Source organism: Manis pentadactyla, chromosome 10 (genome assembly GCF_030020395.1).
Source record: "Manis pentadactyla isolate mManPen7 chromosome 10, mManPen7.hap1, whole genome shotgun sequence".
NCBI classification, from domain to species: Eukaryota; Metazoa; Chordata; class Mammalia; order Pholidota; family Manidae; genus Manis; species Manis pentadactyla.
The window spans coordinates 10,396,777-10,413,377 of NC_080028.1; the positions used below are offsets into that span (position 1 = coordinate 10,396,777).

A 16,601-nucleotide genomic window follows, 5' to 3' on the forward strand; every position below is an offset into this window, starting at 1 on the left:
GGCGCACTTTGCACCCAGCAGAAGCCCGCTGTAGCTGTTGATCGATTTAAAATTTTCTGTTGATGTGGGCATCATCACTCTCATTTTATAGATGAGAAAATAGACTCAGAGAGGCAAAGATCACACGGCAAACACCTGAGAGATCAGAACCGGAGGCTGTCTAACACCTGCGGTCCATTCTTACTCCCTCGGCCATTCTGTCTCCAGCTGGAGGCTGGGCCACTGAACTTCCAGTGGTCCCATCCAACCCCGAACAGTCCCATGCCTCCCTGGAGGAGGCCTCTGCTGATGCGGAAATAGACAGCATGGCTGTATCTGGGGCCCAGCTGAGGGTGAGGGGTGGTGGGTGGTGCTGAGAGGCCTCTGGTTTCCGACTCTGCCTGGTGCCCTTAGGGAGGGTGTGAGTGAGCCAGCAGCTCCCCCCAGCCTCCACCCCGCCGCTGCCAGGGTGCACCAAATCCCATCATTCAAAATCCAATTCTTTTATATATTTTTTACATTCTGGAGAAAGGAGACTATCTTAGCTTAAAAGTGATAGAGGAACTAAAAATGAGATATCAGATGGACTTGGCCACTCTGTAAGCCAGAAAAATGACCCCAGTAAGAAAGGCAAGCAGCAGCCTTGGAAAATTTTTTGTAGCAAACAAGGCTGGCCTCGGGGTTTGTTATCTTTGCTATATAAGGAGCCAGAGAAACTGGCAGGTAACTGGGCAAAGGGCAGGAGCAGACAATTTACACTGAAAAGGAAACACGGATGCTTAACCACCACAGGGGAAAACTTCATTCCCACTCGGAGGCATAAAATGCATGAAAACTTAAATAAATGCATTTCCATTCAAATTAACAAATATTTTAAAACACAAAGTTATTTAATCTACTGCTGAATAACTAAAACTACCTTTAACTGAACACTTGTGACATGCCTTTCAGAGCTCTAGAAATGTTTGCTGCATTAATCTTCACAATGGCTCCAATTCACAGATGAGGAAACTGAGGCTACGAGGGGTTAATTATGTAATCTGGCCAGGGTTACACAGTTGTTGAGCGGCTGAGCGGAATCACCTGTCAGGTTACAAAGCAGTGGCCGTTTAACCACTAGGCCAGTGGTTCACAAAATGTGATCCCAGACCAGGAGTATCTGCATTGCCTGGGAACTTGTTAGAAATGCAAATGATTAGGCTTCACCTCACACCTACTGAATCAGAAATTCTGCAGGTGGGGCCCAGCAATCTGTATTTTAACAAGCTCTCTGGGTGATTCGGATCTAGGATTTGAGAGCTACTGCTCTAGGCTCTAGGTGAGTGTTCAGAAGTGGGTATTTGCTCATGCCCTAGAAGGTGAGTCATGTTGGCCCAGGCTTTTGAAATATGAACAGGTAGCAGGTATTCTGCACTGGAAAAATGTCCAGTAATTGCACTTCTGACGAGCCATATGGACAAAGTTTTATTCACGAGGATGTTTTAGACTATGCATTTATAAGCACATAAAACTGGGAACAATCTAAGTCTCCAAGAACAGGGGATTAAGGAGAAAAACCATGACTTGGCAACTAGATAGTCTGTTGTACAGTCATAGAGGAGTGTGTTTGTGAAGAATATATAACTGGGAAACAGCTTGTTCTGTTTGCCCAGGATATTCTCAGGTTTGGGTGTGACAGTCCTGCAATCCAGGAAGCCCCTTGGTCCTGACAAATGAGGACAATTGGTCAACCTAGATGTAACTGGCATAAATGCTGCAGTCCAAGTATTTCTGTTCTCTGTTCTGATGGGCAGGTGACAGGATGGTACTTTCCTGCCCCTAGAAGCTAGGTGGCCATGTGACTTGCTCTGGTCAATGAAATGTGGGTGGGAGTGATGTATCCCATCCAGACAACACTCCTGGTGGCCTGTGTCAGGATGGCGCCTGCTCAGCCTGGGTCCCTGAGTGACTGATAAGCAGAGAACTCTGTCCAGCCTTCCACTGAGCACACAGGTGAGAGCAAGGCATAAACTCTTGGTGTGAAGCCACTGAGATTTTGGGGTTGTTTGTTACTACAGCATAACCTAGTTTGTCCTGACTGGTGCACATGGGGAAATATCAATTCCTACTGTTAAGGAAGACGGATGTTCCCAACTTGTACATGCAGCAGCAAGGCAGAGGTGTTACACATACAGCGTACAGGTGTGCTGGAAATCCGAAATTTTTAGAATGTCAGTGGAGGAGTTCGTGATCTGAGTTTTTCTCTTCTTGATCGTTGCATTTTCCTGTGTTCTATAATGAGCATGTTTTATTATTTTTTAATAGGGGACATTTTATTCAAAAAATAATTTCTTTGGGTCAAAGCAGGTCCTCTCTGGGCTCTCAGTCATTAAGTGAAAATCCCTTGGAGGAGGCAGGAGGAGAAGAGGGTTAAGCTTTGGCTTCAAAGGATCAAAGGGACTGTAAAGGTCATAGAGTTAATCCTCCCTTCTGCTGCAGACTCCCTGCTGGTTCCCGGGTCTTCCCGCCTGAACAATTCAATGGAAACAAGTTGATCAGATGCCACTTCCTGGCTGTGTGACTTTTGGCAAGTCACAACCTGCTGAGTCTCATCTGTTAAATGGGAATAATCCTGTCGACCTCATGTGCTACTGGGAGGATCAGATGAGATCAGGTGGGCTACATAAATGTTGGCGCCTTTTGCCTCTGTCTTCCTCTTGGAGTCTCCATGATGGGTGACCCCGTACGACATGCCCCTTAACCTCTGTGAGTCGCTTCCCTCATGAAGAAGGATGATTTTTACAAGCCAAGGCACTCCAAGGTGGGGCTGGAAGTTCCTGTGCAGGAGTGGAGGTGGGGAAAAGAAAGGGGCTTGTGAGCCTCTTGGGGTCTGGCAGTGGGACCAAAGTTTATGTTCTCACTTGAGCTGGGCAGGCCCAGACCATTGAAGCCAGCTCTTCAAAAGCCAAAACTGAGTACTTAAGATCAAGACAAAAGCAGCTGCCGGGTCTCCTTTGTAGGTTCTGGGGCTAGCACACTTATTTTCTGGAACCTTTGCATGGAGTCCTGAGGGAGCCCTGGGGGCTGGGATAGTCAGGGAGGACTTCCTGTAGGAGGGCTTCTGCTGGTCCTGGAAGGATGGGATGGGCAGTCCCTGGTACGTGTGGTGGTTCTGCCCAGAGCCCTTGATCTCATTGAGACCCTATCAAGCATATAATAATGGCAGCTAATATCTGTGGAGCACACCTGGTGGACCAGGCCCCATTGCATTCATGATTATCCCATATACCATCAGTCTGGAGTGGGACTTGGGGAGGCTCACGCAGGGGAAGAGTTCACCGGAATTCGATGGTAGTGGGGCCTGGTGCTCAATCTGCTCTGGATAAAACAGCTGCCCTTTGCTTCTCCAGGATTAAGAAGACATGGATCACATCCCTTCCAGCCGACAGGGCCATCTGGATGTCCCCTCTTCCTTGCTGGACCTTTGTGAATATGTCCAATTTCTAGGGTTAGCATATGTCTTGGGGTCCCTGAGCAGGCCTAGCATCCTGTTTTCCTGGCATCCCCTAATCCAGCCTTCTAGTACTCTCAGAAGGGTCCCATTTTGAATGATTTCGTGGCCACTCTAAATCTATATAGGTCTTAAGTCAGGTGGCCATGGTTCCATGCTGACTCAGGCCCTTCTCTCTGGGCCCTGGGCCCCCATGAACTTCAGAGCCCTTATCTGTGAAGTGGGGTTAATAATGTCCACCTTGGAGAGTGTTGGGAGGTTGCAAAGCATGTTGGCAGAGGCCCTGGTGCTAGTTGTGCTCCACAATTGGCGGCCTTGGCCATGACATGTTGATGCTGGCATCGTTGGGGTGGGGTTGGGGCAGGGTGTCTGGATCAAGTCTGGAGCACTGGGTCTTTGTGGGCTGGTTTTGAGGCTCACTTGCTGCTAAGAACTCACAGGACAACGTAAAGGAGACCTCCGTAATGCTGCCCTTGGGGCCAAAGGCAACAGAGGCCTCAGCCCCTGCTTGCACTGGGGATCCAGGAGAAGCCCTTCAAGCCTTTCCCACTTCCTCCAGCCACCATGTGCCTCCTTAATCCATCCCACAAGCAGCCAGAGGGACTACCCACAGAGCCTCCAGCCACATCTCTCTCCTGCTGTGTCTCTCTCCCCAGCTTCCGGTGCCTTCCAGACAGTCTAACTGCCAGGCTGGCCAGTCTGGTCCCAGTTTCTGTTCAACTCCAAGTCCCCTTGTTCAGGCACAGACCCCCTTCTATGCCCGCTGAATAGCTCACTGCCCCCCACATGTGCCACACTGCTATGTGGGGGCTCTGTGCATTTCCCTGTGTAGTTCCTCCCTCCACTGCCTGGCAGATGTCCTCCGTACCCCAAAGTCCCCCCTCCCCTGCTCCTCCCTCCCTGCACCGCAGGCCCCCTTCCCAAACCTCCTCCTGCAGCCCCCAGTGCTTTGCAACACGGGGAGGTCAGTGCTCCCTCTTCTGTCTGCTCTGCCTCTGGCCTCGGACTGATTCATCCATGTTTTTTCTGGAGCCCAGTGCCAGCCTGGAACCTGGTACCGGAAGAGCATCCTCTCCCCCAACGAGGCCCTGTGGAATCTGGCTTTTCTCCTAGAGGAAAGTTGGATTTGAAAGAGGAGGCTGTGCCCTCAGCTGTCTGGAAGAAGCCAAATACGGTGGGAATGACACTGCCAGACAGGGATGGGGAGGAAGGGCACCAGGTGGGGTCCTTCCTTTCTGGGGAATGTGGGTCCAGAGAGCATCAGACACTTGTCCAAGGTCATGCAGCAATTTGGAGCAAGGTCAGGGCTTCAACCCAGATGTCTCACTTCTGCAGCCATTCTGGGAGGTCTGGCAGGGTTTGGGGTATGCAGTCTGGAGTGGCTGGGTCTCTGCTGCCCCTCAGGACAGGTCCTCAGGACACTCAGGGGTGGTTTCTCCATCACAAGGAAGGACAGGCTGGGGGCTGGAGGCTGGCAGCCCGGGTGGGAGGAGGCCTGTCTTTGATTCTTTGATGCTCACACTTTGTGGACCCCTGGGGAATGCCTGAGCCTGCAAACATATTTAGCTCCTCTCATTGTCCTTAATAGATCAATTTCTGCAGGTCTCTCACACCTGCCGCTGGACTCCTGGCTGCTGAGCCCCCATCTCCTGCCCTTTGGCATCCGGGTGCCGGCTCTGGGTTACCAGGCCGGAAGTGCTTCTGCTGCCCAGGCATGGGGCAGGGGACCCCTTGCCTTCTCCTACTCTCTCATGGGGTGAACTGTGCCAAGCTTATCCTCCCTTATTCTGCGATGGCCTCTGTTTAGAAGTCGTGTTATCGGACCCCAGTCAGCTTCATGACCAGGGGCACTGAGGCTTCAGATACACAGGGGATTATGGCATCGTGCGTACAGCTAAGCCAGGGCCTAGGCGCCCTCAGTCTTGCATCCTCTTGGCCCACTGAGGTCTGTGTTCAGGACTCAAGGGAGTCCCAGAACTACCATGCCATGTCGTGCATCCTTGTCTTGGCTCATCCTGGCCCCACCGGCTGGAAGAGCCACGTTCCCACTCAGCTTGTTTTTCATGGACACCTCCTCCGAGAAATCTTCCCCGATCTTCACCCCATCACCTTGAATCTTTCCTCCTCCAATGGCCCCATCCTGTTTTGTATCTCCATGAAAGCATGTACACAGTTTGCCTTATAATAATAATAATAATGATAATAATAATAATAATATGTAATGGTAGTTGACATAACCCTGAGTAGGTACCCAACACTGTTCTAATTTTGCATATATTTAATTATTCCCATTTTATAGCTGGGAAATCTGAGGCTCAGAGGGTTTAGGCAACTTGCTTAAGACACAGGATAGAGTTGGGTCTTGAACCCAGGCCCTCTGAGTGGCTCGCACTACTGCCCCCTGTGGCCCTTCACAGTAAGTGGCTTCTGTGGCACCTTCTCATTTGCCACCCACCTCGGCCACACACACCGGTCTCGGCTCACCCCAGGGCACGGACTGCATTATTGCCATGTCTGGGACTCCCTTGCACAGGGGGGGTCCCCATTAAAGGTTCGTGTCATTAACTCACCTGGCCTAACCCTTCTCAGGAAGGGTTCTCAGAGGAGCTGTGCTTGAGTGCCAACCCCCAGGTTGAGGAAGATGGCATCGAGAGCGGGTAAGCCACTAGTTCAGGGTCCCACAGCCAGAAAGCGAGGAGGGGGCCAGGGTTCCCTGATTCCCAGGCTGAGCAGGGGCCAGTGCCCAGCATGAGAGGGAAGGGAGGCTGTGCTCGTCTGTCCCATGGGTGTCTGTTGGGCTGCTTGAGCCTGCGTTCATCTGTTTCAAGCCCACAGGCCCTAGCCGACCGGATGCTTTCTCGTCCAGGACACCCAAGCCAAGGCTCTACCCTGCAAGGGCCTCCAGCCTGCAGGGTCTCCAGCCGGCTCACCTTGGAACCTCTCATGCGCGTGTGGTGGGAGCCCCCTGCTGCCCAGAGCGAGGAGTGGCGGGATGGTGGGAAGCTGGGCAGAGGCCACCCTGGGGAGAGCAACGGGGACTGGGCCAGCGAGTCAGAGCCTCCTGCCTGACCTGGATTGCGATGTGGCCCTCCCACCTCTTTGGCCACGCTCCCCGCACCCCGTAGCAGCACCTTGTCCTCACAGTTCTCTCTGCCTTCAGACATTTGCACCTGCTGATGTGGAGGCCCAGAGTCTTCTCAGTTGACTTCAGCCTAACCAAGAATTATTGTGCACCTCCTGTGTGCCAGGCACTGAGCAGTGATGGGTCTGCCTGTGAGGAGTTCAGTCAGTGTGTGTGTGTGTGTGTGTGTGTGTGTGTGTGTGTGTGTGTAGGGGGTGGGGGCAGGGGGCAGGGGGCAGACATGAGGTGAGCTCATTGCAATGTCAGGTGTGTGTCCTTTACCCAACCTGGGGGTTGGCACTCAAGCACAGCTCCTCTGAGAAGCCTCTGGATCGCCCCTCCACCCCCTGTGCCCATGCACACTTCCTCGGAGTCAGGACCGAGCAGCAGCTTTGTGGTGCTGAGATCCCTGTCTCCCAGGGTGTGCGAGTGCCAGTAATGACGCTGCCCCGAAGAGAGTCTGAGCTTCCCCCCTCGTCTGGGAGCCACCTTGCTCTGGCTTGCCCACTCAGACTGGCAGGGGGTGGAGGCGACCCCAGATCCTGCTTTCCTGCCAGGGAGTTTCCCTCCAGGAGCCTCCCAGGGCCTGTGAGCCGGTGAGAAGGGCTTCTGAGAAGAAGTCTGTTTGTGGAAATCTCCTCTGGGCTGGGGCCTCCCCGGAGGAAGGGCCTCCTGCCTGTGCGCTGGGAAGTCAGTTCAACTCTTGATGGCGCTGGTGCAGAGGGTGTCGGGGTGCGGCGGCCCAGCTGGGGCAGCCCCTTACCACCATGCCACTCTGGGTCAGTGGTCTAGCAGGGAAGCTGTGGCTGAGACTACGCCACCAGCTCCTGTGTCACTCGTTGGCATGGCTGCTGCCTCTAGGTATCCATAGTTCACAAAACTCTCTCTTCTTGGCTTCTTGGCTGTACCGCCGGTCCTGCTGGAGTACATCTGTCTGGGATGTTTTCTGTCACTGAGTCTACCTGCCCCTCTTCCCAAAGGGCCCTCCTTGAGGATGGAGCCCACTCTGCTCTCAGCTTCTCAGGCCAGAGCCCCCTCCAGCTCAGTAAACAAGGGCCGACATCTCCAGCCAGACGCTCCCTAGGGAGACCCGTACACTCCTGTCCGTCGTCCGAGAGGAGGCAGGGGCCAGCTCCTGCACCGCTGGGGCCCGCACTGCCGCTGTGCCTGCTGTCGCCTTGGTGGGGCGGGGCACAGAGACAGAGGGGCCAGGCCGTTTCTATCCACACACCGCAGTTTTCCACAAACCAGAGGAGTGTGACGTGGCAGAAGTTGAGGCTGAGCCGGTGGGTCTGGGCTCCTCTCCGGGGCTCCTGGCATCCCCCGGTGGTCCCGTCCGTGGGTCTGAGCTGTGTCTGTGTGTCCCTCAGGCAGGGAGAGCCAAGCCCAGGCTGAGGACAGGCAAGGGGCTGCCGAGAAATCCCCTGAGTGGGAGGAGGTGTTGCCGTGGCCGAGGGCAGGAGGCACTCAGGCCCTCGAGGGCCCCTCCTGCGGTGAGGGCTGACGCATTTCAGAGTGGGAACAGACACTTAGCGGGCCCAGAGGAAGGACAGGGTGCCGGGTCTGGGCTGGTTTCCCTTCAGCTGCTTTCCTCAGCCGTTACGGCAGTGGACTTGGGCGGGGCGCCAGGGGTCTTCCCTGGCAGTGGCTGGGTGCTGAGCACCAGGGTCTTCAGGGCTCTGAGCCCACCCACCCTCCTGAACCCTGCCTCCCCACCCCTGTCCTCTCGAAGTAAATGGGGGAGGGGGCCCTGGGTGGGAAGTGGGTCTCCAGGGACCACCGGTCATGGGGTTCCTGGGACGCCTGTTCCCTCGCACCACCTCCCGGGAAGCTCACTGCTTGCTGGCAATCTTCTTCTTCCGGGCAGAGACCAGGTCGTAGAAGGGGACTCGGGTGATGCTGGCTCTAGAATGAGAGGAGGTGAGGATTTCAGGGCTGGGCTGGCTCACAGGGGCTCTCGTCTCCCGGGGCTCGCCGTAGGGATGTAGCTCTCCCGTGGAGGGGTCGGCCTGCCCTGCTGCAGGGGAAGGCGGAAGACCCCGACAGGGACTCAGCCAGGCCTGGCTGGCCTGACCCAGAGCCCTGTGGGCGGGGCCGGAGAGCTGAGGGCCTTGGGAATTCTGCCCCCAAATGTCTCTGCACTTCTCCCTCCACTGCCCATTGTGACATCTTAAAGCCAGCCTCTCCACTCCAGCCTTTCTCACGTGGCCACACTCCTTCTCTGTTTACCAGTCTGTGGCTCCCCAGTGCCCCCAGGAGGACCCCAGGCTTGTTGCCATGGTGACCAAGGCCTTGCCGTCCTCAGCAGCCTCATCTCCCACTACCTCATCCCTGCACAGCCAGGCCCCCGGCTGCCCAGCACCAGCCACCCGGGACTCCGGGGTGCCGTCCAGGCGGGACGCACAGTGGCTTCTCGTCTTTGCCTGCCCTGGCCCTCCCCTCTGGAAAGCCCTTCCCTCCACCACGTCTTTCCAGGGCCGCTTCAGATCTTGATGCTAACAGAGCACCATTCACGGGCATTTACCAAGTAAGTGCCAGGTGCTGGGCACTTAGCTTTACACGCCACATCTCAAGTGATCCTCCCTCAGCCCCAGGACGTTGGTCTCCCTTCCCTGTGTCCCCGGGGCTGCCCCTGTGCTGGCGTGGAGGCAGTGCTCATAGAATATGGGTGGAAGGGACTCACACGAGGGAAACAGGAGGGAGATTCTGGAGTCAGCCCCCTTTACAGACAAGGAAACAAGACCCAGAGAGGAGCAGGGGCTTCTGGAAGGTGACAGGAGGTTCACTCCGCTGGCCCAGCCACCTCTTACCGGATGGCCTCGATCCACTGGTCCCGCTCCTCAGCACTGGGGGCTGAGATCCGGTAAGACTCGTGCTTGCCCTCCACCACCTTGCCATCGCCGTCTGTCTTGCAGGCTTTTATCTTCTGGCCCCGGCAGCTGGGGTTGTAGAGCTCCAGGCAAAACTGTGGGGAGGGAGCCCCGTGAGGGCAGGGCAGGAGACAGAGGAGAGGGCGGCTGCACTGGGAGGCTCAGAGAGGCCTGGACCCGTGGGCGGGACCAGCGCAGGGACCGGCAGCAGAACCCATGCCGCCCCAGCCTGCTTCCTGTGAGAGGCACATGGACAGGAGCTGCGACTCCCCACTCGGACAACTTACCAGGTGCCAGCCTCCACCTAAACCCACCGTATTCCCTAAAATCCCCAGTTGACAGAAACTGAGGCTCAGAAAGGAGCAAGGTCAGCCAGGTCAGAGGCAGGCTCTGAGAGACAATGAGACCAGGCCCTTTTGATGCCCAGGAGTGGGGCCAGGCAGTGCTGAGTGGCACGGAAGGGGTCACAGCACAGCAGGGTCCAGCCCAGCCACCTTCTCCTCCCACCCTGTTTGGAAACATCCCCACCCCCTTTCCCCCACCCCCACCCCTGCCCAGCAGCAGCTTCTCAGGCCACCACCCTGACACCTACTGGCTTCTTGGGGTCATCCACCTTCTGCACTGAGAGGTTCTCCAGGGGTATGATTCCCCGTGGCTCCTTGTCCTGCAGGGGAGCAGGAGGGGGGTCACAATCAGCAGGAGGAGCCTTGAGGTTGAAGGCAGGGAGTGAACATGTGGGGCAGGGTGCACCCATCTTCCCAGACAGCCCAGCCCTGGATGGGGCAGGGGGGCAGCATGAGGAGAGCCCCAGCTGAGAGGAGACTCCACTTGAAGGTCCAGCTCTGCCTTGGACCTTGGCCCAGCCCCTCCTCCTCTTTGCAGCTGTTTTCCCATCTGTAAAATGGGTGTGCAGGTGGACTCAATGATCTCAAAGAGGCCCCAAGCTCTCTCAGTCCAGTGCTTACTGGGAGTCCAGAAGGGGGCTCGGGGTGGGGCAGGTAAGGCTCAGGAGGCCCCTGCTCACCGTGGTGAACTCGAAGTAGTAGAGGCAGCTGTCAGTCAGGATGAACCAGCGCCTCTTCCATGTCTTCACGCGACCCCCTGCAAGAGGTCAGTAGCGCATCAACCCGTGCTTCTCCTCCCTGGGCCACTGAAGGGCAGGGCCTCCAATGCTTTCCTCTGGCCCCAGCTGAGACCCCTACCGCATAGCCTGCCACATTTCTCTCAGCTCTATCCCTTCCTCACTCAAATACCTTAGCAGCTCCCACCAACCCCAGGCTTCCCCTGAGCTGTTTGCCGCCCATTCTAGGCTCCACCACCATCAGGCCCCAGGAATAATGGCTGGCCATTCCCTGCACTTTCCTGCTGCCCTCTCCCCTCCTTTCATTCTTGGCTTGCTGCCTTCCTGGCACTGTGCTAGGCTCTTCATCTGTCATTTACCAGGAAACATTATAGAGGTTTATGGAAAGTATTCACTGATCAATTCTTGTAACAATCTATGAGGAAGGGAGCATCATTAACCCATTTTATAGATGAGGAGACTGAGGCACAGAGAGGCTAAGTTATCAGCTCAAGGTCCTGCGGCAGAGTTGAGATTCCACCTGGTGTCCTAGCTCCAGAGCCCAAGTGCTTGGCCAATTTGCTACACATTTAGCCCTACCAGAGATCACTAGCCCCATTTCACAGCTGTGGGAATTGAGGCTAAAGAACCTGACCACCAGCACATGAGTAGAGGAACTGGGATCTGTGACTTAGGGCCTCCCTGGGGCTCAGAATAGTCAGGTGGGCAAGAGCAGAAGGCTTGGCTGGGCTGTGGGTGTGGAGAGAGGGCCGCTTGGGGGGGCACCAGGCCAAGTCCCCTGCCCCAGCACACGGTGTCTGTCCTCACCTGCTTTGGAAGGCCACTGTCCCTGGCTGTGCTGCCCCTGCTGGGGAGGCATCCAGGAATATGCGTGGGGGCAGGGGCGGACGACTGGGCCTGTGGTTCCCCCTCAGATCCAGCAGCTGCAGTGCACACCCACCCCAGCTCCCCTCTGCAGGCCCAAGGCCCTGCCCCTGGTCACGTTGAGAGGAGGCTCCCCAGATCCGCATCCTGTCCCGCTCCCTCCCCCATCACCCAACCCTCTGCCCACCAAAATCTACTGCTCAGCTGGCGGTGTGGCCTCAGGCAGGTGCCCTAGCCTCACGGGGCATGGGAAGCTCTCTGAGAAGGGGCACAGACCTGCAGTTGAAGGGTCTGTCTGTAGATCTCTCAGCCCCTCATCCCCACTCTCCCCTTCTTTCCAGGACAGACAGATGGAGGGGTGAGGCAGGCAGCGGGTGGCACCGGGGGCCAGGAGATCTGGGAATCCTTCCTGATCCCACACCTGAGCTGCATGTGAATGCGTGTGCATGTGTCAGCCATGTGCATGGGTGTGCATCTCACCCAGCTTGAGCAGCCAGCCCTCAAGGTCAGGGTTGAAGAAGGTGTGAGTGAGGTCATTGCCGTCGTCCTCAGGGATGGAGAAGGGCTCACTCTTGATGCTGTCGAAGAGGTTCTAAGCGGGGAGAAGCAGAGAAAGGCTGGGCTGTGCAGTGCTTCCCAGCCCAGGGCCTGAGCCCTGGCTGGCCCCCCGCGTGTCGTGCCTCCCCTCTGCTGGTGGAGCAAGTTGGGGTGAGTGCTTCAGAGGGGCTGTGCCTCCTGCCTCACCCACTGCCCCCACACCGTCAGTATTTCCATATTAGTTTGCTTGCTGGGGTTGATCTCCCCCTCCAGGTCAGGAGCTCCTCCAGGGAGGGCCTGGCGGTCACACCCTGGGGCCTCCCTCAGGGCCCGGCCCTAAGCAGGTTGGTAACTCTTTGCTTACCCACTGGATGATGGTCCCCAACTCCCCACCCCTCCCTGGAACTCTAGCCAGGGGCACAAAGTAAGAGATCTGGCTTTGTGGTCAGGCTGTCTGGGTTAAAAATCCCAGCTCAGTCATTCCATGGCTGTGTGACCCTAGGCACGTCCCTCAACCTCTTTGAGCTGCTATGTCCTCATCTGAAATATGGAGAGAACAATGCATTCTGTGGGAAGGAAATGGACTCTAGAGGGGTCAGAGCCCCTCCCCCAAGTCCATGGGAGGATGTAAAGGAGGGAGAAATACAGTTCAGGCCTTCAAGACCCAACCACCCAGCGCTGCTCTTAACAGGTCAGATGAGTGAGTCAGAGACTGTGACCCCCGTGTCTGAGGGTTGGAGACAAGGATGCTCAGCAGGGACCTATACACACCCCCACATGTTCACCTGTGTGTGTGCACACACGCAGGCTCTGGAGCACAGCAGTCAGGGTCAAGGCCTTCTTAGGCAACACCCGTGGGGGGAGGGGCCCCCTCTTTTGCTCGGTTGCTGTAGCAGAGACTTCCAGGTGCTTCCTGGTCGGGGACCACGGAGGAGCTACTGGGAGTTGGGGGTCTGACTGCCTGTGTTAAGAAGCCCAGCTGGAGAGACTCAAGGTGGGATGCTGACCTTGACTCTCAAGGGCAGAGACCTGTTCTGGGTGGGCTTCGATGGTGGGGGTGGGCATTCGCAGAAAGCAGAACTCAGTTCTCCATGGAGGACTTTCTAGCAGTTAGAATTGCTGAAATACGGAAGAAACAACCTTATAGGGTAGTGAGTTCTTTTCTACTGGCGGTGTGCAAGCCAGGGCTGAGACACCGCTGTGGGCGGGTTGTGGATCTCAGGGATGGGTGATCCCTGTGTGTTTTGAACCCCTGCCACAGGGCACTGGATTCTGTGAACAGATTTCCAAGTGTTTGGAAAAACATTCTAAACTGTCTATTTCTGCTTATTAAAACCAGACACGATGCTGGCTCTCCATCTCTAAGATAATTAAATCATTTCCTTGTGTTATCATTTCACAAGTACTGTCTGATTCCCCCAAAGGTTGGAAGCAGGTTTTCCTGGGCTTCATGCAAGTGTCTGACTGACTGCGGGCCCCAGAGTCCCTGCCTCAGCCTGGCTGTAACGGGCTGGGTGTGGGGGGAGCAGGGATGCGTGCTGATTTGGGAGCCTCTGCTGCTTCTAGAGCAGCAGGGAAGTCCTGTTGCGCCCCTGCCCAGGCCCAAGTGGGGCTCGCTGGTTGCACAAGGGCCTAGTCAGCAAAGCCGTCAGCACAGACAGATATTTGGAAGGCCCAGAAGGTGGGCAGGGTGGCAGACAGGGGCCTCATTCTCCACAACACCCGCAGGAGGCCCCCAGCAGCTTCTGCAGGTGCTGTATCAGTCTGCACATTCTGCCCCCACAGACAGCTCAGTTCACCCACATTTCCTGTCCCTTACAAACACCAGACCCCACCCCCCTGCCCTGTAAGAAAACACCCCTGCATGGCAACCGCCAAACCGCTGGGCCTGGCTGGGTGGACATGATGAGAAGGACAACAGCTACCGTCCGCAGTTCTGCCGGTCTTGCATCCATCCCTCCCCACCCCATCTGTTTACCTCTTGTGAGTCACCAACACCCCCCACCCCCACTTTCTGTCCAGGCTGCTCAGGGGGTTGACACCACTGCTCCCAACTCAGAAGCTCCAGGAGGTGGGTGAATGACTCTCACCCGGCTAAGCAGAGCATTTTATCTTTATCTACAGTGACTGGCTCAGGAAGGGACATGTGACCCAGGCCGGTTAATAAGTCTTAATTCTGGGACTCTAGTTTAACCTGATAAGCAAGATGGAACCCTGAAGCTGCCCAGGCCACCTCTGCCACAACTTGGGTACAGCCTGTTGAAAACAGAAGTTGATTTTGAGGGGGAGGTTGCTGAGACATGGACAGACTAGACTGGATCCTGACCTCACTGACCACCTGGGTCTAGCTGGGACTGAAGCTGACAGATCCGAAGCCAGATTGATCCCTGCACTTTTCTGTTTTCTTCCATCTGGTTTCTGCAGAAAGAAGGGCTCTGGGGTCAGACAGACAGGGATTCAAATGTGAGCCCCTTACAAGCTGTGAGACCCCTGGCCGGCTACCTTCCTTGGAGCTCAGTTTCCTTTGCTGTAAACTGGGGATGGGATCCACTGCCTAAGGTTGTTGGGAGGACTTGATGAGAACATGAAGGGCCTAGAACTGGGCCTGGTGCACAGTCAGTTCTCATGGTGATGCTTGGACAAGGACCCAGGAGGTCCCGGGCTGCCTGCAGCAGAAGGTGTCTGAACTGGGAGACCGTTTCCTGTCTGGGCCTCAGTTTCTCCACTTGTAACACCAGAGGGTGGAGAGCTGTCCTTCTTGTCCTCTTTTCTTCCCCTCGTCCACCCTAGCTTCCTCTCCAGGCAGCTGTCAAGGTGAGTACTTCCCCTCTCAGCATTTCTCAGGTGCGTGCCACATGCCAGGTGCTTGAAACGCATTATCTCTGCTCAGGAGAACATCATGAGGGCAGTGTCATAAGCCCACTTGGCAGATGAAGAAACTGAGGCTCACACTCAAGGTCACACGGTACCATGAGGGTAGAGCTGGGGTTTTATCTCCCATCCTCTAAGTCTATGACCTTTGCCCTGAATCTCTTAGGCCTTCTGCCCCATCCCCATTAGGATGGCCAGGGAAAGATGGGTTTAGCCCACCTGTCCCCCACCTACCCTCCCTCTCCGAAGCCTTTCCCAGCCGTGTATCCTCGTGGTCTGCATGCCCTGGGGGAGATCTCTCTTCAGGTAATATATCTGTATCAATTTAATTTCATAAATCAGGCCACGCTTTCAGAAGCGTTACATGTCCTCAGCAGGACCCAAGCTAGAGTAGCTTCACGGAGAATTTTTCTGCCAAGTGGCAAACCTTGAATGTCTGAAAATGCTAAAAGCCAAGTCCTTACTTTACACATGGGGAAGATGGGGCCCAGAGAGAAGGTGAGGAGAACCCCAGTCCAGAGCAGCTATCTATGGAAGCCTTGAATAGCAAGGACCAGGCCTGGATGGTTCTTTTTGTGCCCCAGGAAGCTGCTGGAATAATTAGCCACTCCAACTACACCATGCACTTTACTAAATACCTTATATTTCTCCACATAATCCTATGAGCTGGGAGCTGAGAGAGGTCAAGCAACTTACCTAAGGTCACACAACCAGAAAGTGGGGGAGCCAGGACTTGGAAATGGCTGTAACTCCAACCCTCTGCTCTTTTCCCTGCTCCGTGTCTGCCTCTCTTGGCTGCCAAGGAGAATAATAAATGCTTCCCAGACCTCCTAGGCAGAGTTTGAAGCTAAATTGAGATAATAGACCCAAAAGCCCTATGAGAAGAAAGTCACAAGCTCTATACAAATGCAGGGCATTGTTATTAACAAAAGACTTGAACTGGGTAAAATACCAAAGGAGAGAAATGCGGAAGAAGGCTCACTGGGGGCCGAAGCAGTAATGTGGCACCTGGGAGCTCCAGCAAGACTGGTGCTGGCATGTCGTTAACTCATTACCTGCCAGACTAGATGTGCACGGCTTCCTGCCAGGATGCCCCAGTGCGATGAGTTACCAATGCTCAAATGCCTTTTGTGTTCTGGCATTTTACTAAGGGCTGGGGTTTTTTAATTATTGCTAATTATTCTTAATAGTGACATAGCCACCAGCTGGTACTATGTACCTGGCACAGGCTATGCCCTTTACATCTTAAAAAATTAGTACTCTCAGCAGCTCTGTGAGACTGTCACCACCGTTGCTGCTCTCCTGGTAGAGGGCATGGCGGTTCGGATCAGAGAGGGCGAGTCACTGCCCTAGGCCATGCAGCAGGCAAATGAGGGAGATGGGATTTGAGCTGAGCTCTAACCAACTCTCAAGCCCTCATTCTAAGGCCATGTCCCTTCTCTGCCACCCCCATGGTGAACCTTCTCCTTTGGGGGCCAAAGAGGGTGGGGAGCTGAGGGTGTGGCAGCTCTCAAACACTGAGGGGCACTGCAATCATTCCAGACCCAGGCTCCCCCAGACTTCTGTAGCAGGAGGTGCACAAATGCTCTGGTGGGAGGGTGGGGTTCACACCCTCCCCTCTCCTCCTGCCAAGCTCTAACCCACAGGGGACTGAAGCTCCATGGAGCTCTGGGGTGTCTTTAGTCCTAGAAAAGAACTGTCAGTTCATTTTTGCTGAGCCAGACTTTCAATCTCACTCCTGTGTTTACAAAACTGCTCCTAGCTCCGTGTTGCTCATAGGAAACAGGC

The 16,601-nt window shown here is 55.3% G+C and overlaps 1 protein-coding gene across 4 annotated transcripts in view; it reads right to left on the reverse strand.

Moving 5' to 3' along the window:
• Positions 1 to 776: 776 nt before the first annotated feature.
• Positions 777 to 16,601, reverse strand: part of CYTH4 (cytohesin 4) — a 32,850-nt gene continuing 17,025 nt past the window's right edge. For 2 of the 4 annotated variants that reach the window (XM_036891361.2, XM_057486388.1), the window contains 5 exons: positions 11,886 to 11,997; positions 10,485 to 10,561; positions 10,053 to 10,124; positions 9,401 to 9,555; positions 5,730 to 6,488 (listed from right to left, as the gene is read on the reverse strand). In XM_036891361.2, coding sequence (XP_036747256.1) covers positions 6,308 to 6,488; positions 9,401 to 9,555; positions 10,053 to 10,124; positions 10,485 to 10,561; positions 11,886 to 11,997 — 597 coding nt within the window. In that variant the 3' untranslated portion in view covers positions 5,730 to 6,307. Of the gene's footprint in view, positions 2,479 to 5,729; positions 6,489 to 8,373; positions 8,496 to 9,393; positions 9,556 to 10,052; positions 10,125 to 10,484; positions 10,562 to 11,885; positions 11,998 to 16,601 lie in introns of those variants that run through there. The other 2 variants (XM_057486389.1, XM_036891365.2) reach the window with 2 other exon arrangements.